At 42.4% G+C, this 23117-nt stretch overlaps 1 protein-coding gene across 4 annotated transcripts in view; it reads left to right on the top strand.

The window, feature by feature from the left end:
* Positions 1-23117, top strand: part of PRKG1 (protein kinase cGMP-dependent 1) — a 2834149-nt gene that overhangs the window by 2322382 nt on the left and 488650 nt on the right. For all 4 annotated transcript variants that reach the window (XM_069611305.1, XM_069611306.1, XM_069611303.1 and 1 more), the window contains exon 7: positions 5121-5215. In XM_069611305.1, coding sequence (XP_069467406.1) covers positions 5121-5215 — 95 coding nt within the window. The remainder of the gene's footprint in view (positions 1-5120; positions 5216-23117) is intronic.

Here is a 23117-nt window from a genome sequence, read left to right on the forward strand (position 1 = left end):
CTGTCCCAGTTTGGGAGCCCCTGTGAGAGTCTTCTTCTCTGGATGGTGACTTTACACTCTTAGTTTTGCATCTTCGCCAGCCGTAAGGCCCCTATGTTATTCATTGTTTGGTATGTTCTCATGTCACTAGGGGTATGGAATCTGACCACTGTACTTACTCTGTGAATCTTCCCTTTGTCCTTTCATTCTTCCATGGCTGCCCCATTTCAGGTAGGGACGTCACAATCCAAAGAATAGATGAGGGCTGCACCATTACTTCACTTCTATCAAAATGTTCCTTGCTTTCCAGGTGCAAAGAGTCACCCTTTGACCTGCACCTGCCGAACCGCCTACCCTCTTAGGTAGGCTCTTTCCCCTCTGTTTATCTCTTAGATAATATGCATACAATGACTCAGCAAGCAGACCCTTCCAGATAGACATATCACTAAGATTGTACATTTGACAAGGAGGTCAGGGACACACCAGTCAGTGACACCTGGGAAGAGGGGCAGGAAGAGTTAGGATTTCCCTAAGGGCAGCTTGTTGGAGAAGCAACCACAACTGATTTTGCCAGAAGAAAGCAACATAAATTCAGGGGTGTAGTTGATACCTGTCAGTGTCAGTCTCTTGGAGTGAGTGGGAAGACATGTGCCATTGGATGGCTCCTGGGTGAAAGGCATCTGGAATCCCAGAGGCAGCTTGTGGAAGAGTCACACTCACCGGATATTGCTGAGATGGAGTAACAGAGATTTTTGGAGGTGGTGGGTGACACACCATTACGTGTCCATCTCTTGAAATAAGTGCATATGATATGATGTCATTTATAACCACCTGTACACAAGTGTTTCTAGGATGAGACACATAAATCGGATAGCGCCTGGAAGGAGGAGCAGGGTGAGCCATGAATAACAAAATGCACCTCTTGGGAAAGGCATGCTCATCTGATTTTAGTGGGACGGAGTAGCAGAGCTTTGGGTGATGGCTGATGACACACTAGTCACTGTTGTGTCCTGATGCAGGAGGTCAAGGCACATGCCATTCTGTGACATCTCGGAGGAAGTGGCATTTTGAGAAGGACAACCACTTGTTTTTGCTGGGAGAAAGCAGCTGATATTCTGGGAGCTGACAGGTGACACACCACTTAATGTTCACCTCCTGAAGTAAGTGGAAGAGACACGTGCCAATGGGTGACACCTGGGAGGCAGAGCTGGCAATCCGTAAGGACAGCTTTGTAGAAAAGGCACATTCATCTGATTTTGATGAGGGTGCAGAAGAGATACAGAAAAGCCGGTGACACAGATTTTGACACATTTGCACCTACATGAGCCAGAGGCTATGGTATATGTGCTTATCATGATTTTATCACTCATGCAGCTACATTTGCTTTGATCACTTGTTAGGCTTGTGGCAGGGTGGCCCGCCACAAATAACCACGTGGACTCTGATGGCAAGTCCAAGTGTGTTCATTTTTAAAATGTAGACAGATAGGCTGACTCTGGACATGTAGGAAAGGTCTTTCTGGTGCACTGGGATCTCTAGGAAGTTGGCGTTCGGTCTGTCCCTCGCAAACTATTTCCCTCGGGTTACACCCTCCCTAGCACAGGCATCCTTAGCAGAATGTTAATTGCTATTTGATCGATGACCCCTATCTGTCTCTTTCTGACTTATTCTATTAGGGTGTCCCTAAAGCGATGGCTTACTGACACCCTATGGGTCACTTTTTATTATCACTACCTCCTGTTACCTCCATATTTATCCTTTCCTCCTATTCCCTCCTTGTCTCTTGCTATACTTCTGTTTCTCTCTCTCTCTCTCTCTTACCACTAACTACTCCCATTCTCCCATTCCCTGTCATTCCTACTACTTTTCTTCTGCTACTTTTCCTATTCTGTTATTCACGGTAACCCCTTACTACCTATACTTCCTCCTACAACTATTGTCAACTGTGGAGAATACAATGGTTTTTCCCAGAGGAACCTGGTCTGGGACCCTTCTCATGTGGCATGGGGAAGGCAGGTGCTCTCTGATCCCGACCACAGGGGTGGTGTACTGTGTACTGCGTAAGGATCACAAATCAAACCTGGAAGACTGTGAGGAACCCTGTTTTAACTTTCCCCATAACCCTGGCTTTCTAATGTTCTTTTGCCATTTCAAAGAAGTAGGAAAACCAAAGTTCTCTAAAATTGACTACATGTCCAAGAGCCCCTCAGGAAATGTGATGAAGAAGAGGGATGGCAAGACATGTAGAAGCCAAAGATCGGCAGGCAGTCCTAATAGCTTTTGGCAAGGTCTGGCAATTAGTCCTTACGACCTGTACCTGAAGCCAATTAACCCACCTGAGGGGGAAAAAAGGCTGCAGCAGGAAGGAGCAGCAGAAAGAAGCTGGAGCTGGAAGGTCGGCAGTAGCAGTAGAGGAAGAAGCACAGCATGAGGCTGGCAGTTCAATGGGAAGTGTGACCATGGAAGGGAAGCCGGAGCAAAGGAAGAGCAGATTTCATTTGCAGTTGGTCCTGTGCTCACAAACCCTGTTTGGCTGTGGCCTCATTGGAAGAGACGTGAAGAAACTGGCAGTCTTTCCAGGTGTGCCTAATTGCTGTGAATGCAAACTGAAGTTGTGCATCCACCCGAGGCCCGTGTGCAGAGACAAGCCGATGGAAGCTTGAAAAGGGAAGACTCTCCATTATCGAGGCCCGATTGGAGACACCTGTCCAGCAAAGGGGTGTGGGGCCTGTAGCAGTAGTAGCAGAAGAAATTAAGCCAGGAAGTAAAATCATCCAGCAACCCGCTGTGATTGTGGAGTCGGTGAATGAAGCTCCATACTGCAAATCATCATGAACACCTTGTCGTTAACAGTATCCAGCTTAATTGTTGCTTGCGAGTAAGTAAAATCAAGTAGTAGTTGTTTGTAGCTATGGGAAGTTGCTCTAACAAAGGAATTGTATCATGCACTTATCTCAAGTTAAAATGACCGCGTGAAGAGAAGGAATTTCTTTTTCCCGTTGTTGGATCTAAACTGTTACCAAACGGTTGCACGTGTCATATTAAGGAGGAGAATGTTGCCGGTAAATTTTATGAATTAGAAGCTGACTTTCCCCCATTGTTAAAAGAAGCCTATCTAACATCAAAGAGTGGTCAAACATATGAAACTGTTTTTCCCAATTTCTATTGAATTTGAATGCTACCTGAAAAGAGGGAATGCAAACCTTTAAGTGGAAGTTTGACATCAAATCGAAATTGCGTAGACCTATATTAGTTTCTACAGAGAAGCTTAATTCTTGTAACTTCTTGAACAATTATTTAGCAGTTGTAGAGGTTGCTGAAGTTAGTAGAAGAACAAGCATTACCCACGGCAGTGGACAAAACACATTCAAGGTGAAACCAGCCCAACTAAGAACTGAACACCATTGTGTGAAAGTTGTTGAAGCTGTTGGAAACCCAGAATCCTCTGATATAAGTGAGACAAGGTTATACAAGGCTGGAAGAGTGGCAATACAGCTCTGGGGTACCTACCGGAGACAAGAATGTGTACATGAAGCTGGTGAAGGGGGCTGGGTGCTTGTTAGAAGAAATTATTTCTAAATCTAAGACTATTCAAGTCAAGAGATAGACGCAGTCTGGGAACTAAGACAAATTTTGTGGTAGCTGCAAGACAGAAAGGAAAGGCAAAGAGACTGCCCTTTCTTACCATACAGAATAGAAGAGTGCCTTGCCAACCTCCAGAGGTTGAAGTGTCTTGTTGAAGTTGCCTAAAATACCAAGTAGCAGCAGAAGCAGATGTAGTAGCAGAAGCACACTATGGGGCAAAGGTGTTTGCTCTCACAGTATCATTGTCAGAGAGGAGTTGCTAGAGAGAGAGTGCAATCCCTAAGAAGAAGCATCCTGACAAAGTATATTCAACACGCTGCAGAAGTACCAGAGGAAGAATTGTTGATAAGCAGAAATTAAACCTTTTTTGTCTTAATCTTTATCGATTCTTTCCTGGAAGGAGGATATCCAGGAATACCATTGCTGCTGTTGTTTTCTTTGTGGAACTTGGAAAGGGAATATTTTCAGTAAGCTAAGAAGAAAGGGTTACCAGTGGATTATTGTTTGAGTGAACTTTTGTTTCTTTGGAACTTTTCAAAGGCTGATTTAAGACTTTCTTTCCTTGGAAGAAATTGGCTTTGGAACCTGGGGGAGCACGATCTTCCTAGGTGAAACAGAAGTCATCCAAGGCACTCGTTTTTTGGTCATCTTTTATTTATGTTATTCATAGGTTACATTGTATATTGTTTTGTTTAGTGTGAGGGTTAGTTTTATGTATGCTAGGATGTTTTCCCTTAGATCCTAGACTAGGTAGAGAATCCCCTGGTAGAGTAGGTTTAGTTAGGTTTTATTTACTGTTTTTGTTTAAAATGAAATGTAAAATCTTGAGAAAACTAAACACAGTTGAGAGCCGCACATCACTGACCCTCACACAATTTACTGATGATTCTGCTCGCTAGCATTCACTATTACCCTCTACTACCAACTACTGCTCTATTACCTATTCCACTACAAATGTATCCTTCATGTCATCTACCACTACTACTACTTAAATTCCCTCTCTTGCTACTATGCTACTCCCACTACATATTACCTCTTTTTCCAACTACTACTACTGCCTCCACCTCTACTATCACCACCACTCTTCTACTCCTACTGCTCCAACTCTAATACACTCACTCCACACTCACAAATACTTCACAGACCCATGTCGTTATAATAGCCTCTCTCGCCTCCTCTGGTCTCTCAGACGTCCTCCACCACCTCCTGTCCGCCCAAAAAGTAATCCACACTAAGCCAAAGCAATAACAGGACTCAAACATAACAAGTCATTACTCTCAAGTCATGCAACTGACGCCTTAATCAGCCACCCACCACAAGATCTGTAGCAGAGAACTGACCAATCTCTTCACATATTCATGGATTATAGACTGTGTATTAAGAACCTGAAGATCAGAATCAGCATTGCCCCCTCATCCCATGATGTCATCTAGAAGTTCCAGTGCCACAAATATAAACATATAGGGCCCCTCAATAGCTAATAAAGAAATAACAAGCATCACACCCTATCTACAAATAAAAGTTTCTATCTGTTTTGTCCCCTTTAATTTCATTAGGTAAATGTTACTCGTGAAGACTCACCCAGTGAAGATCCAATATTCATCCGCACTTTAGAAAAAGGACACTGGTTCGGAGAGAAAGCACTACAAGGGTAAGTGCAATAAGGAGCTATATCTCAACTCTTGTTAAGATGTCTTTGAAGATAAGGCTTGACAATGAAACGAGATTTTAAGAATATCTGTGTCAAGTGATCTATTTGAACACGCATCTTAAAGTATTTGAAAATTATTCTGAAATGGCCAACAGGCACTTAAATAATTTTTGGTGACTTGCACTCCTAGCACATCAAAATCACTTGACAAGTGCAGATATCTCCTGTGTGTATCGTTGTGCTTTGCCATGTCATGTATAGGCTTTGGAGACATGCTCCACCATGTTGGTCTTTTAGAATCTATGGGCCTGATTCACAGAAGCGTTTTACAATGGCACAATCCCATAGGAAAACACTCTGTGAATCAGGCCCTATGTGTTCTGTTCCTAAATGCTTTTTTTCCAGAAAGATTAGCTTGAATCTGTGCTTTTGATGTGCACCCTCCTTTTTCTCTTGAGTGGATGACCTTGACTCCACACACACTCCTGCCACCCACTTAATCGCTCATTGCCTCTGAATCCAACCCTGGTCCACCCTTGTGTTTGACCTTTAAATTGTCCCTTACCAACTGTTATTTTATAAACAAACTTAATTTTTTTGTTTTTAAGGGAGTTTTGCTTATTTTTCCATTTTCATTTATTTATTTATTTATTTTCACCTCTTCATTTTGGGGGTTGGGGGGCAGTATGTTGCTGGGTTTCTTATATTTGCCGGTCATGTTATATTATTTCATGTTGTGTAACATTAATGTCAAATGTGAAGCACTTAGAAGCAGACACAATTTTACCAGTTGGGTATGAAACGTGCCAAAACACCTGATGTAGACATTATGAGGAGCCTGGGGGTATTTTCACTCCTACTTCATTTGGATCCTCTAAGCAGGTGGCCAGGGAAAGGCCATCACTTTTGGATCCTGACCCTGGGGGTGGAGAAGCGAGGGAGGATCACCTCGATGGAGGATCCTTGAGGTTTGGGAGAGGGATGCCTTTGGGTGAGACATATTATCCCCTTTTTCCTAGTAACAGTAAACCTAACCCTCCACAACTTTCATAGGCTGTTACAAGCCAGTTCCCCTCCTTATTCCACACACAACACCTGGCAGTACTGAAACTAGGAAGAGGCAACTAAGAGTGATTAAGATTACCCATCTTCACGACTTAGGTACTGGGACAAGGAAGCTGCTTTCTGAACACTGGGAAGATCAGGCATATCTGCCTAACTATGGTCATGCAGATCCAATTGACCAGGCACACCTGCAAAAGGCTGCAGGGATAAAAAATGAGAGGCGAGGAGCAGAGAGTGGAGAGAGATCCTGCAAAGGAACCCACAAGAGAACCAGCAAGGAGAAGTGTGAAGAAGAAGAGAGGCTGGCATGGCAGAGGCCAGCAGGAGACCCGCTCTTCGTGGGAGTAGCCATGGTGGGACTGGATACAAAACCAGGCCACCGGCAGACCCGGACCACAAATGATGCCACCCGCGTCCACGAGAAAGCCGAAGGGCGAGCAGGATTTCACATTAGGGGTGTTACCCCGCCTCAGAAGTGCAGTGGTGATAGCAGCAGAAGCCTCCGGAAGAAGGAGCAGATCGCTGGATTGTCAGAGGGACACGCGGACACTGGGGAGCAACAAAACAAACCGCAGGCAAGAGGAGCAGACCGCTGGTGAGTGTTGGAGGGACACACAGTTCCCGGGGAGCTCCAAAATAGACCCAGGCAAGTGCCAGTCCATAAACTGAATACCGAACTATATGAAAACGTAACATTGCAAGAAACCAACCTATTCTGACTACCGACCTATATGAAAACGTAACATTGCAAGGAAACCCAAGTATACTGAATACCGACCTATATGAAACATTTACACTGAAATAAACCAATGAATATTGAACACCACATTATAGGGAAGCCTCCCATTGAAGTAACTGAGCACATTAAATAGCGAACTTCAATACATTTGAACTTTGAGACAACGCAAATGTGCAGTAAACCTTGAATTTAATTAAGCAATGCTTTTGAACTCTGAATTTAAACCCAAATCATAATAAACCAATGTTACATAGCAAGTTGTATATAACCTTACAGTTGACTACACTAAAAGATAAAGAAAAAAAATGAACAATTAACTTTAATGAGTAAATGCAGTGTGGCAAGGCAACAACTTGACAAAGGGTGGGTGCTACATGGTAGCAGTGCCACAAGGCAACCAAGGGGAAGCCAAAGGAATATAAGACTGCATCCTAAAGCCAGGAGGCTAGTACAGAAGAGTCAGGTGAAAGTAACTTGATGCACAGGAGAATGTGTCAAAGAACTTGTGTGTGGGGCTGAGAAGTCCAGCGACCCTGGTTGTGCGAACTGTGATGGGTGGACCGTGATGGTCTGACAACTGCGCCTAGACCAGAGGACCCTGAATGGTGAAAGCTAAGGACACCCCGAAACAAGCCCAACAAGAACCCAGGGATTCTGGTTGCGCAAATTGGGATGGGTGGACTGTGTGGTCTGACAACTGTGCCTAAACCCGAGGACCCTGAATGGTGAAAGCTAAGGACACCATGAAACCAGCTCAACAAAACCACTGCAACACTTTTAAAAAGACCAAAGGAAGTGTAGTCTTGGGAAGGGATTCCTGAGACTTGAAAAACTGTACTTGTTGTCTTGTCCTGAGACCCCTTTTTGTTTTGGATTGTGCAACTTAAAACTTGGGGAAGGGAACCCCAAGGATTGGTTGTGAACTATATTGCCTTGAACTGGAGAAGCTTTGAGACTTTTCTTTCATGGAACTTTCTTATGCTTGTGAAAGGGGAGCTGAAAGAATGATGTGAGCTGAAGGAAGCTCAGAACTTTGAGTTGAACAATGTTTCTTTTGAGTTCGACATCCCTACACATTGGTTTATTATAGTTGTGAGGGAAAAACCCACCTTAGCATAGGGCAGGCTAGGCGTTTACCCATCCTGACATTTCAGTTAAATAAATACCTTTTGTTTATGCAACTGGCCCTTCTTTCCCTAGCTACCAAACTTGGCATACATCCATAAATGAACACAGACTGCATAGGGAGCAAAAGGTATATATGTTTTCACAATAAATGGGTTACTTTACTTGATAGCCTACTGCCAAGTAAGGCACCGCACTGTCTCACCAATAGCTAAAATAAAGTGTAGCATGACATGGATTGACACAAATTCTTAATGATAACCTTTTTGACATCAAAGTTCCTGGCCTTATCAATTTTAGCTTTTTAGTTTGACCAGTCCATTCCAACTTTCTGTTATCAACAACATTCACCTTCATACACACACTTTTCTTGACAAGGTAACTCTTGGCTCAGGCTTGTCAGCCCTAGAATTAACAATTTGGAGTCTGACCAAAGGTACAACATATAGAGCTGTCCGGGCAAATAAGCAATGTAACTTCCAGAACTGCCACAGTACCCTCTGAAGTCCCTCATGCATCCAGCATTACTTTATTTGATAACTTACAATTCTCAAAATATCCTTGAAGAAACACTGAATTGTTGCAACACATAACATTCTTCTTCTACTGCATTGCTTATTCCCTCCTTCCCTGTTTGATCATTTCTTTCTTTCCTCAAAGTAAGGTTTGGATACCCCTGTCACGGGCACAGTACACTACTTCACAAACAACTCTGTGCACTTTGAAAATGCTACTGTACTAATTTTGCATGGTATTAAGCCCATTAATATCGCATATGTTTGTAAATATGGTGAAAAGCTTTGGTATAAACTGGAGATGTTCTGAACATCTCTGAGAAACTGTTTTTTCGGTTCTAAGCAGCCACACGGTCACAGAATGGATTAAGGTTGAGCTATTTTTGTCACTTTGACTGGTAGGGATTGTGTGGCAATTTCATTTTTCTATTTTGTTGGTAAATGTCCTAAGAGAAGCTCTTAAAAAAGATCACATGCTACAATGCAACCATATTGTAGATCATGAATTAAGCAACGCAGTTGCACATGTGCTTGAATTTCCTAGTAACTAAGGAATTCAAATCTGTAAAGATCAATTATCTGTCTTGTTTTTTTAGGTGATTTCTGGTAGTTACACCCTTTCTAATTCAAGTATAGTCATAGGGATTGCTTGTTCATAACAAATATGTTGTTAGCTTTGCAATATTGGAACTGTGCTTGCTTGAACGATTGCTGATATTGTGCAGAAAACGGAATAAAAGGGCAAGGACAGAAGAAGGATTAATAAAAGAGAAAATAATGGGAATTGGACAAGTGTGAGATGATATGAGTGATGGGGTTGTAGGTAATGTTACCATCCTTTAACGGTGCTAGCAAAAATGTTGTCAACATAATCGTTATTGGGGCCAGAGGAGCTGGGGCCCTGTCAAATTGCAAAACAATCATTGTACCCCTACATCCACTCAACTTCTAAATCCTGGCACATAACCCTCCTGTACAGAGGAATGTATGAGAATACTGCCAGAGACATTTTTGCTTGAGAGTTTTAAATTACGAATTGTCTGACACAAAAGAAAGGGCTTGGAACAGTTGGCTCAAGTGTATTGTGTAATTCTGAACATATTATCAGTTGCTCATAAACCTGAATACATGTTCCTTACTAATACTGTAATTATAACAAACAGCATCCAGATAACATTAGACCAACATGTACATTTCCAGTTGCACTCATAAACACTGCACATATTGAAATTTGACATGTTAATAGCATGACAATCAACAGATTTATGTATTATTTATAGCACATATCATCAGGGACTACCACTGGATTGGGTACAGTACAGTATGACCTAACATTCCAATGCTTACTTATAATTCAAATCTCCAATACATTGAGGCAAATATTGTTTGGCAGACCTGCTAGAATTTGCCTCTTTGCTCCCCTTCTTTGCTTAATATAATTGTACTTGCATAAATAAGTGTAAATTGAAAAGTGTCCCCCTTGCAGATATAAATATACAAGCAACACACACTTGATAGATGTCTGCCCTCCTTAGCGCACACTCAGTAATCTAAGCCACCCAAAACATTTGCAATTCACCCTCTGCTTCAAAGGTTGGGAGATGGTAGAATTTGAATAATGAACAACATGAAATCCCTTCTCCTTACTCTGCAGAAAAACTCTCACAAATCTCTTATTTTTGTTGACTACTTGCGGTAGTTAGTTAATAAATGCCCTTTACTTAAGCAAATGTTCATAGACAGTATCTTCAGTCTAGATGTACAGAGATGTTTGTTTTTTTAGGTCTGCAAGAGCTCTTGCAACAGACTGCGTAGATGTCAGTCAAATGTTCGGGATCGGTAGATTACTGCGTGAGAGATTTAATCTAACGCAATTTCATCGACGTTTTATCAACAAATGTTGTGGCAAATATATGTGGGGGTCGGTTTAGGGTAATAATTATGGAGGGGTTATGGGAGGGGCTACGGGGGTCTCCCCCCCGCAAATATTTGCGGCAAAATCTCTACACACACAGAAACTTTGATGAAATTGTATTCAATGTAAAGAATATGAGCATATCACATAGAACCAAGTGTTCCATGAGGCATCAATAGTGCATCATAGAAAACCTCTTTAATAATATAAGACATTTTGTAGAGTCTAGCGCAACTGTTTAGGTTTTGGAAATAACTGCCCCACAATGTATTAAGAGCTTCCCTTTTATCCCTGTCTCATGAAACATTGGCCTTTTTCACATTTGTGCTGTGTTACATTGCAGTCAAAGAAGATACTTTCAAGGTTCCACATCCTTATCAGCCTTCGGTCCTGTGACACAGAGAGTACCTTTCATTTGGCCACTGCATTGTACCTAAAGTAGTATTTTCACATGCATTCTCTTGTAATGGTAGCATGTAGCAGATCATGCCATTGTTACTTTGTGTGGGCTCTGTATAAAGTTTATAATCAGTGGGTATGTTACACATGTGTGACCATTTTCAGCATTATATTATATTATATGATATGTCTGAGGCCATGGCAAACTCCATTAGATGCTACACAAAGTTCTTTAGGATGTCAGAGAGTTTGACAGACTGAGGTCTGAACACAGGTGATAATCAGCGCAACACACTGCAGAAGAAGGTCATTACACAATACTATACATTTACATACAGATTTGATGATTTGATTTGATTTTAGTTATTTGTATCAGAGCTATTCACCCAAGAGGTGTCTAAGTGCTAAAGGCGCCCAGCTAGATTACAATTTTAGGCAGAATTGTACTAGTGATTTGCTATGTAAATGAAAATGTGATTGCTTGCATGAGGAACGGATTTTGTGTTGGAACACACTCTAATCATCTCAGATAACTAATAAAGGGGTTGCTGAAATAAAAGGTGGGGCCAGAGTTGTGTATCCCAGTGACGTTGAACCCCTAGAGCCACTGTTTGCAGTGAAGGGCTCTGCAATATATGAAAGATTGTACTTTTCATTGCGGGCATATTTTGCAAACATAACATGATGAACAATAGATTACGTTTCATCTTATAATTGGCCCATTTAGCATGGCATTTGAACAATCAAATATTTATGATAGCGGGAGGATTGCAATTTCTAGACGAGATTATAGGGAATGGATCACTGCATTGTATTTTAGGATAACATTATCCCTGTGTGCATTTTAACAATACCTTATAGTGAGGAAATCCTATGGGATAGTATCTTCGCATATAACTACTTTTTTTTATGATGTTGCTAATATTTGGCCAGCAGAGTATATCCCATCATTAAGGGCATGATGTATGGTCATCCAAGTCATTACATGTTTCCAAAGAAGTGTGGTGTGCTTCTGGTTGATTGAACTGTAAACTTCAGAAAGCAAAGAAATCAATTCAGAAATTGAAGCAGGCTGCCATAATTCTCTACACATTCATTACCATTCATGGAGGAGACACAAACTCTCCAAATCAAAATATAGGAAACATTTCCTTAAAGTTAGACAGGACTTCAGTTGAACCATACAAAGTGCAAACTCCATCCTTGTGATACCTGGCATGTCCTGTATTCAGCACTCGTGTTTGAATGAGGAGGAAAGCGATGCAGTCAGCACTGACACGTGAGGGATTTGTTGCAATGTGGCCTTCAGATTTTGGGAAAGCAACATACATACTTAGCTCCCTTCTTCCATGATGAGGAAAGGAATACAGATCAGTGCTTGGAAATAGAGACATTAATGTCATTGTATTTTTCTTATATTTGGCAAGAAGTATATTGTGAGCACTTGTAGTGTATGTTGAGGAAAGAAAAACAATTGGCACTGGGAGATGGAAGAGTGCCTTACAATATAGCCTTGTGATCTTGGTCAAGCAGTATATTGTGAAGTCTTGCTTTCCATTGGGAGGGAAGGAAAGGAATCAGTACATGGAATTGAAAGGATTTCAATTAAATGACTGCAGTCTTTGGCATACAATATAATCTTAGTCCTTGTGTTCCAGCCGTGGGGAAGAAGGACACTAACATAACAATCACTACTCGGGATTGAGTGATGTATTGCAGTGTATCCTTTTCATTTTGGACAAACACTACATTAGGATCACTTGTGTGGCAACCAAAGGGAGGAATGGAGTAATTAGCATTGGGAAGGGAATGTATTATTTCTTAGCACTCTTCTGATCTAAGCTAAAGAGTATTTTCTGAGAAATGATGCAACATTAAAATGATAACTAACGCACAACATTGTGCAGGATTGTTCCTAACTGTGTGAGAGGCACGGGGGTCCTTCTTAAACTCACACTTCATTCCCAAAAACTCATCCTGCAAATGGGGACCCACTTCACCCACTATCCATGGGTCTTGAGAGTAACCGTTGGGGGACGAAAGACTCAGGAATCAGGGGTGGGGCTTATGTCAGCAGCATGTATTTGTGTTGACTGAGGGCTACAAGTACGTACACTAAAATTATATTAGGTGATGTTTTCATTACTTTTCTGTGAAACGTTATGCAATTTCCTCTAAAAAAGTTCAATTTAAAAAAAAATGCAATACAAATGTCAACAATAAAAACAGCCTCGTTATAAATATTTAATTTAAAAAATGTGTTCAGGGTTTAATGCCTGCTACACCACCCATTGGACAGTTCAGCCCATCATAAAAGTCTTGTCAGGTATATTCAACCCTAAACAAATACATGTATGCCACCCGGTTGTAATTTAAGTTTCACAAAGCTGCTGTAGCATACTCTGGTGGGTTGCTTAACTGATGTTGATGCAGGGTGTGATTTTTCTAATCAGCATGTTCCACTACATTAAAAGTTTGGCATTGTGGAAATGGGCTTTTAATGGTGTTACTGCCACATTACCACACCACCCAACTATGGTTTGGTAGTGGGTTGGAGTAAAATCCTTCAGCAGGAGGTAATTCCACCACCTTACCTCCTAAATGCAGCCATTTCAGCAAAACTATTGCTGGCAGAATTACCGCTGGTGATAATTCTGCCAAAATCCTAATGGAGTCCTATATAAATGGGGACTAACACTGCCATACATCCACTTGTAATCCAGCGGTAATTCTGCCGGACCAAATGGTGGTAACAGTGTTACCATTTGGCAGATTTACCACTGGAATGCCACCAAACCCGTGATGAGGCCCAATTTGTACTTAACTATCTTTTCAAAAGTAGAAATGATGTGTATTGGCTTTGTATTTTATATATCGCCTTAAGCCAAGTCGCTGTACAGAGAATCATAAATAGCACAATAAAAATGAATAAGAGTAAAAATAAAATATTCTGAGAAACCTGACAGTGTCCTCACATCTGCTGCCCTTGGGTCCTCTTCTCAGGTGGCCAGGGGAAGGTCATCGCTCTTGGATCCCAACCCTGGGGGGGTGAAGCGAGGGAGGATCACCTGGGTGGAGGGCCCTTGGGGATTGGGGATGCAATGTCCTCAGGTGTGATGCAGTATTCCTCATTTCCCTTTCAGGAAGAACCCTCTACCCCAGAGGTAGTTATGGGGTATTTCTATCCCTGTCCCACTGACCAGGAAAAGGCCCAGAGATATTACCACTCTAAAAGCATCAGAAGGAGGGTGAAGAATAGAGGGGTCAAGGGTGAAACAGCAGAGACATGGTAGCCCTCTTTACCTATTGAAGACCAGCTTAGCCCTCCCCCAGCCTTTATAGGCTACTGTAAACCAGCTTTCCTCATTTCCCCACATTTTATCTCTGACAGTACTGCGAAAAGGAAGAGGTGACTGAGAGTGTTGAACACTAAAAACCTATTTCACCACTCTAGTGCTTAGATGAGGAAGATGCCTGCATAGTATTGTGAGGGATTTAATTATAGTCAGCAAGCCAAATGAGAATCCTCACTTGCAACCTGTCAAGTGGTTGCAGGTGTTTAAAGGGAGAGCCAGAGAACAGCAGAGAGAGCAACAGGGAGGTCTGTGTGGGAGGGACAAGCAGGGGCCCCTTTTTCGTGAGGAGGCAACCATGCTGGGACTTAAGAAGGACCCATGACACCGACTGACATCCCAGAGGACATGTGGAGCCCAAAGCGAGTTGGACCATTAGGCTGCCACGGGTGTGGGAGCCTCTTCGTTGGAGAACAAGCAGCTTGAACTGTGAATAAGTAGGAGAGAATAGAGGACGCCGTCCATATCCGTGCAGAGGAAGGAGAGTTGCCAGCGTGTGCAAGGCAGCACCTGGCATGCAGGCAGGGTTTGCAGAGGCTGGCCTGCCAACCTTAGAAGCAGAAAGGAAGCAGCTGGAGCCGCAGGTGAGGAACGCCAAGGACAGACGAGTGTCCGGAAAACCACTCACAAGCTGGGGTACTCCTAGTGGGCTGCACATAAGTAACAAAGTACTGAATTGAATGAAAACTTGAAACCAAGCAGAATTATGCATATTGAATAACAAACTGAATGACCACTTTAAATTAAGCATATTGAATACTGAATTGAATAAAACTTTATGGGCAAAGCGAAGAGGAGATGACAGCCAAAGGAAACATGCCCATGTGAAAGCAACCAACAGAAAAGAGTGCAAGTGTGAAAGAGTGGCACAGAAAGGTGGGGCAGGACAAGACCACCACAAAGTGAAGTCTATGAATGGATGCAGTGCAGCAAGGACAATGACTGTCAAGAGGTGTGTGACATGTTATGGCAAGGCCAAGTGGCTAACCAGGAGAAGCCAGAAGAGTCTAAAACTGCACATAAAGCCAAGAGGCCAACAAAGAGAAACTAAGTGAATGCGACTCTGTACACAGGGGCAAGTACCGAAGAACCTGTGTGGGCTTATGAGCCTAGGGAGCCTGGTTGTGCAACCCATGATGGATGGACCGTGTGGTCTAACAACTGCACCTAGAGCAGTGAACCCTAAACCAAGGGGAAGCACAGTAAGTGAACTAGTGATGCCATTCAGAAGGAGGCTCGGGTTGACCTAGATTTGTGTTGAACCTTCGGAAAGACTGAAACAAGTAAAAGTGGCTGAGTTAAAGTCTTGGGGAAGGGAACCCCCAGACTTGAGGAACTGCAAATGTTGTCTTGTGAACAGAGTCTCTAGATCCTTTTCTTTTAAACTGTGTTGCTTGGAACTTGGAAAACGGAACTCCAAGTGTTTGGAACTGTATAGCCTTGAACTTCTGACTTTTGTGGAACTTTCTTGAACTTGGGGAAGGAGAGCTGGAAAGGAAGCTAAGAGCTGGAAGAAGATCAGAACTTTGTGTTAATCACCATTTCTTATATTATTGGCATCCCTACACATTGGTTAGCTTTAGTTATGAGGGCAAGCATAGGTTTTGGACACTGATGAACTTTTAAGTTGAACTCTTTGACTTTCCTTAGTTTCTTTCAGGTAGGGAAATCCCACTTTACCAAAAACATCTTTTTATTTTGAACTTTTAATCTGTTGTCTCTGTCTTTCTTCATGACGCCTTCACAATATGTACAACACTTTTTGGAATCATGTCATAGTAAAAGTGACCATATTTGTTCTTGCAAATTGTCTAACCCACTTGACTTTCTTTACTAAACTTTCTTTACTCAACACTTTATAACGTATCCTATGTGTAAATATAACATGATATACAGGAACAGAACAGACATGTCTAATCCAAGTAACAACAACTTTTCAGTTTGTAAATAAATAAATGGATGAATTCAAGAGCAACTCTAATGGTGGTAAATGAACAAATGCTTCCATGTCCATCTCTCCAGTAAGAAGCATAATTTACTTAGGAAAATAGATACCTGTTATTTTGCCCCTCAGCTCCAGCCAGTATAATCAATAGTGAGGGGTCATGGAAGTCGTAGTACCCAAAAAAACTGTATAGTAAAAGGTTGCAGACCCTGGGTTTAGGCTATAGATGAATGTGCAGATATGAGCCTTCAATAATCTCCATAATTTAGGCAAGTTGTTAACATCTCAGCTGAGGAGAAAGGGTGTTGCAGAGGGACACGCCCTGCTTGTAAAGGAACTAGCAACGAAAGATACATCTGGATAAAAAGGCTTAGTGACACTGATCTCAGAATTCAAGATGTTTTGTTGAGAGTCAGGAATTAGGAGAGGTAAAATGGTGGTTGGGCAAGAAGAAACAAAAGGGTTGGAATTAGATGCATTCATTTATAGGGAGGCATAGGGAGGCAACTGAGCGCGTGCGAGAAGAAATATATTACCTTGTTACTTTCAAGCAAACATAATATTAGCAAATATAATACTAGCAAATAAAATACTAGCAGTGTGGCTCTTGGATATTTGAGGATTTGATAGTCTTGATATTGGAGCCTTGTGTAGATGGTAATTGAATAGTACAGTTGGTATGTGACCACTGCATAAGTCAATGAACATATTCAATAGAACTGGGAGGGAAGTTCCTTCTTGGCAGCCGTTGGTGGTAATATGTGTTCTTGGCAACTATATTTACTTGATGTGTGCATACTGTTAAGTATGACATCCAAGTGGGGAAGTGTGATCCAGCAGCTTGTGTGCGGCAATGCTTTTTTACCATTTTGATTATAAAATTGTTTTTATTTTTCTGAGTATAGTGTGTTTGTTAATTTTCAGCGGTGCATTGTTGAACCTGTGTGGCTCAAATTGCTTTCCACCTGCTGAACAAATCAATATTATTGTGTGCTGGGAACATCCTCTTAATTAAATGCTGATCTAAACACTGAGCATGATTGCTCTGTTGCCTGCATTTGAGAACGAGAAGCAAAAAAGGCAATTTCTTATAGTGCATTGTTCTAGCTACATATGTTGCCATTTGAACCCCATTCCAGTTTTAATTTATTTCAGCAAAGGAAGTTTAAATTAGGGTTGGGACATTGAATATAACCTCTGGAGGATTAAAACCTTTTTCGAGCAAAAGGAGATTAAGCGGTTGTTTTTCACTTACGTGTGTTAACTATCATCCTCTAAAGTGATTTGAATTTCAATGTGGCAAAATAAATGAAATAAGGATTTACTGAGCAAAATCTTTAATTCATTGCAAACAAAAGCCCACCCAAGTTACAAAGTGTATTATCAATGTGGTATTGCAGCTTTTGGCGCATACTAGGAAAATGTTGAACAATGAAGAATGATATGAACGATATTCTATGAGTTGATCGAAATACAATATAAAACGTGGCATTCTATGTTCAAAGCAATTAATTAGGATTGGGGTTTGAAGCCACTTTTAAAGTTGAATCCATCCCGGTTTGGTCTTCAAAGAAAAACAAACTACATGATCTTCACACCATACCTTATATATCTACATTATGTGGTGCAATGTTTGTAGTTAAAATACTTCAAACAGGCAGGTTATGAGTCATAAGTTCACTGACAAGCTAATCCAAAATAGTAGGTTTTGGCCCACACCCGATGTAAGGACATGAGTCCCAGACGTTCGAGTCCATATGATATGATAGGATATGATATTAGATATGATATGGCATTTGTAACGCGCCTATACACAAGTGTTCCATATGAAGAATAGGGGATAATAACTGGTATTATTGAATAGCACCACTGAAAATGTTAATTTTGGCACACTCATTTGTCTGCAGTGACATCCCTAACATCCTGTGCTGTCCTTTTTCTCCTGTCTTTCAGCAATAACTGCACTGTTCCTTGTTAGTAGAATGAATGAGTTATGTTCTGTTTTGCAGTGAAGGATCTAACTACCTCTTCTCACAGCCTGAGAAGTTCAGCATCTTGGCCGGTGCACATATGGGGCTCTGGTTGCTACAGTAGCTGCCTGTAATATTTCTAATATGCCATTATGATTGTCTAATAACTCTAATAATTCACTATGAAGTGAAGATATTGGCAGTAAACTATGTTGTTTTGATCATTCAAATAAAATGTAAAGCTTATAGCTGGTAATTTAAGCGGTAGAGAACTCCAAAAAGACAGTTTATGATATGATATGATATGTCATTTATAACGCTCCTGTACACAAGTGTTTCTAGGTGCAACAAGACAAGGGAGGGAAGACAGAGGGATGACCAGAAAAACGATCTTACAAGGCATTGTGTTATTCAGATCGTGGAAGTGCTACGACGTAAAGGACAGCGGGAAGGGAGGAGGGGGGAGTGCCAGGGAGTGGGAAAGGGGGAAGTGCAATCAGGGCAGCATTGCTCTGAGAAAGTGCAGTCAGGACAGCGTGGATCTAGGTAAGTGCAAGGAGGCAGGGGACTGTGGGTAACAGTTACAGCCCCTAAGTGCACGGTAGGCCAAAAGGCAGTGCGGGGGAGACTGACCATGGAGGAACCTGGTACCCAGTAGACGCTGATGGCATCCAGGCACCCAGTCAGCACATGAGGCAGGCAGGTCAGCAGGGGAGAGAGAGAGAGAGAGAGAGAGAGAGAGAGAGAGAAAGCAGAGGAGAAAACAAAGGTCTTGAGCAGCCTCTGAAACTTCAGGTGGTCCGGCTCAAGTTTGATAGGGGCAGGGAGGCCATTCCAGAGGGAGGCACCTGCAGAGGACAGAGATCTACCCCCCACTCTCTGCCTGGAGAAGCATCAACCCTCAGAGAGTTTGAGGTAGCTGAGCGAAGGGCTTGAGATGGAAGGTATTTTAGAAGAGAAAGTTGGATGTAGTGCAGCCCTGGCCCCAGAAAGCTTTGTGGATGATGCAGGGGGTCTTGAACTTGATACTTGCAGCCACCGGAAGCCAGTGGAGAGATACGGTACCTGGGCTTGAGGACAAGGACAAGTCTTGCAGTCCTGTTCTGGATGAGTTGCAGAGGACAGAGAGTGGAGGAAGGCAGATTGAGAAAGAGGATGTTGCAAAAGTCCAGCCTTGAGAGAACCAAGGCTCTGGAGACCGTGAGCTTCTGGGGGAAAGTGAGAAAAGGAAGAATACCTCTGAGGAGGTGCAGCTGGTAGTGGGCCTTTTTGGCAAGTTCTGTGAAGTGAGGAGAGAAGGAGAGAGTGGGGTCGAAGATGACACCAATGTTTTTCACCTCACAGGAAGGCAAAGGAAGAGGGCCCAATAGGGCATCAGAGTGACAGAGGGAAAGCGGGAGCAGGGGTCCCAATGAGAAGGATCTCCATCTTACTGCCGTAGAGGCAGAGATCAATGGAGGGGCACCAATCTTGAATCGCGGATAGACAGTCAAGAATGAGCAACAGAGAAGAGGAGGCTTAGGGGAGCCTGAAAGTGAGCTGGGTGTCATCCGCATAACACTAAAAGTAGAGATCAGGTGGCCCAAAGGGGCCAAGCATACATTGAAGAGCCAGGGTGAGAAGAAAGAGCCCTGGAGAACATCACATGTGGAGAGAGATGTGGTGGAGAGAAAGGACCCAAGTTGGACCTGGGACAGTCGGTCCAGGAGGAAGGAGGTCATCCACTCCAGGGCCTGTTCGGTGATGCCCAGGTTCTCACAGAGTCATTTGATCAGCATGGCACGATTGACCATGTCAAAGGCAGACAGAAGGTCAAGGAGGATGAGGACAGAAGGAAGACTAGAGTCAACACTAGTGAGCAGATCTTCACTGGTGTTTAAGAGAGCAGTTTCTATGCATATGGCTGCTCTGAAGCCAGAATGATGGGCATGGAGATAACCCACAGATTCAGTGTGTAGTGTAAGCTGGGAGATGGCCAGCTTTTCCAAGAGTTTGCCCAGGAAAGGAGTGATAGAGATCAGGTGATAGTTTGCCGGACAGGTACGATCAGCAGGTTTTTAAGGAGGGGGTGCACAAGGGAGTGCTTGAGGAGAGAGGGGGAAGGATCCAGTGGCAAAAGAGTGATTGCAGAAATCAGTGTCAATGTGGTCCTTGATGGTTCTGGAGGAGCAGGTAAACACTTGTTTGGACAACACTTTCATAGATCACATTTCTCTAGAAACATTGTCAGGTGTTGTTGGAGAAAAGGAGGAAACAGTATGAGGAGAGGGAAAGGCGGCCAGAGGTGGGCCGAGAGAGGGTAAGGGAGAGGAAGAGGAAAGGGAGGACATGACGTCCTGAGTTTTAGTGGAAAAGTGAGAAGACACAGCCATACAGAGGGCCTGGGAGGGAACAGCAGAGGTGGAAACTGAAGAAAAATTGCCCAGCGCCTTGCCGATTTTAAAGAGTTTGGCCGTGTTGTTAGAGGCTGCAGAGATACAGGCTTGGATGTGGACTCTCTTCTTGGACAGGACAGAAAGTCTGTATTGCCTTTGGAGCAGGTGACAGGCCAGTTTGCCAGAGGGTGCACCCAAAGCCCTCCACTTCCTCTCCACCACCCTAATTTGCACATGTCCTTAATCTACATGGATCTATTTGAGAATGCTCATGTATGAGTGCATGTATTAAAAGGGGACTGCATTTTCAAAAGTGAAACTCTGTCATATGTTATAAACTTAGAAGAAGGACTATGATGTAAGAGGGCTGGAGACATGTACTACAGCGGCAGGGCACATAAATACAGAGGAAAGCCCATAAATCCAGCGCCCACAGGCATAGAATAAAGTTTAAACTTTGAGAGCCCTTAGAAATAGAAGTAACACATAGTTTCAGCCAACTCATGCCTTGACCATGACATGTAGTAAAGAAAGGAACCCAAATGTGCATATTACGTCAAAAGGAGTAAACTACCGCCCAACACACACAAAGTATTATGAGCAATTTGTTTGCTTCTTTCTCTTTTTGTGGTATGTAAAGAGTAAATCTGAGATTAAGACACCAGTACACATTTTTGGAACTTAAACTGTATGGTAAGCATCCTGTGCAATTTAGATCACTTGACATGGAGGTATGGATTTACCATCTTAATGTCACAAGTGGTAGTTTGGCCATGCCATTCAGGAATGTTATTGAGAAAGGTCTATATCTGTGTTTATAAAGGGTAGGACAATCCATTTAATTCACATACTTGTGTAAAAACTGCCAGTAAGTGTGTAATCACTAGCTATTCACAAGGAAAGTGCTCTGATTGCTAGTATCCTCTCATTGTTCTGGCCGTCCATATTGCATGATGAAGAGCATCTGAACATATCCCATGATGTGCACTGGTGTCACGTATTGCCAAAAAGCTCTTAGGACACTTGCATGTCAGATACAGAAAATGGCAAGTGGCCGGCTCATGTGGCAAGATGGCAATGGCATACTGTCTGGCCTCAATTATGTTGTATTATAGCATAGTGGCAGTAGATGTAGCATTCAAGCGTAGCTCCAGGGGGCTTAACAGTAATGTTCACAATGATGTTGTGTGCATCGCACACCATTTGAACCTGCAGAGAATGGTAGTGTCTCCTGTTCCTGTAAAAGTGTTCCATTGTTGCACTGAGTGTGAGGAACACATGGATGCAATCGATGGCACTGTACACAGAGGGACACTAGCAATGGTGTAAAATGTGCTCACTGTTTCTGTCATTGTATGTGCATCGGAGGCATTGTTGTGTCTACCCTGGTAGATGCAAAGATCACATTGAGGTCCTGGTGAAAGTTACATGATGGTGAGCACTGGGAGATCCCCATTGAGATGCGACTTGGCATCTAGAAGGACTATTTGGCATAACATAAAAAGGCTCTTGCTTGCTATACTAGCAGTGGTATTTCATGTCTTCAAATTGTAGGTGAAGGGAGACCCCCACACCCCCCGCCCATCACATTTAACATCCCTGCATTGCCTAGGGGTGACATAATACCTCAAGATGACCTCTTCATCTGCACATTCAAATAGAGAAACCTTTATATAAATCTTTGTCTCCCTCAACCTCATTAGTCGATGCAGCAGCAGCAGGATTTGTACTCTTTTTCTAGGCAGCTTGCTTCACTTTTTTTGAGAAAATCGTATAGGGCATTTTTATCATTTTCTGGAATTACTTTTTTTAGCATTTTTTCTGACTTTTGATTTGGCACTCCCTTCTTGTGTGATTAACTGTGCAGCTTTGCATGACTGTTTCCCACTTTGAGCATCTTTTGTGCATGTTTTGTGTGCTAGCACTTCTCGGAAATGTACATTTCTTTAAATCATGCATATTTTTACTACAGCATTAAGTGCCCATTTGTTGCACATCTCTGATTTGTACCAAACATATTTTGATAATCTGCCCCTTAGTCTCTCCATTTCCCCAGCATCCTGCATGCAGCTTTGTGTACTTATCTAAACTCCGTCAGCATGCACTTCTGTTACAGTTTCTTTTCCCCTGCCTATCTGAATGAACCCTGGCAGTAATCATCAACAGCAACTGGTAGTTCCCCAACCCTCGCCATGAAAAATTGATTATTTCCTTGATTTGGAAGTAGCTGTTCTTGCCGTTGATTATTTTTCAGCCTCTGCTAGGATCGCCATTTGCAGGAGAACAGGCCACCCTATGAATAAGGCCAGCAACCTAGGCCTACTATATCTCACCAGCAAAAGTGGAAACATTTCTAGTTTTATTAGTTAATGAAATTGAAAAATTTTGACTATGTTTTCAGGCAAAAATCCAGTCTAAAATGATGACACACATATAAATTAACCCAAAAATTGTTCATGTAATGAAAAACAAAACAGAATGTTTGGAACATGTTAAATACT

This window comes from Ambystoma mexicanum, chromosome 8 (genome assembly GCF_040938575.1).
Source record: "Ambystoma mexicanum isolate Mex_15411 chromosome 8, UKY_AmexF1_1, whole genome shotgun sequence".
Lineage (NCBI taxonomy): Eukaryota > Metazoa > Chordata > Amphibia > Caudata > Ambystomatidae > Ambystoma > Ambystoma mexicanum.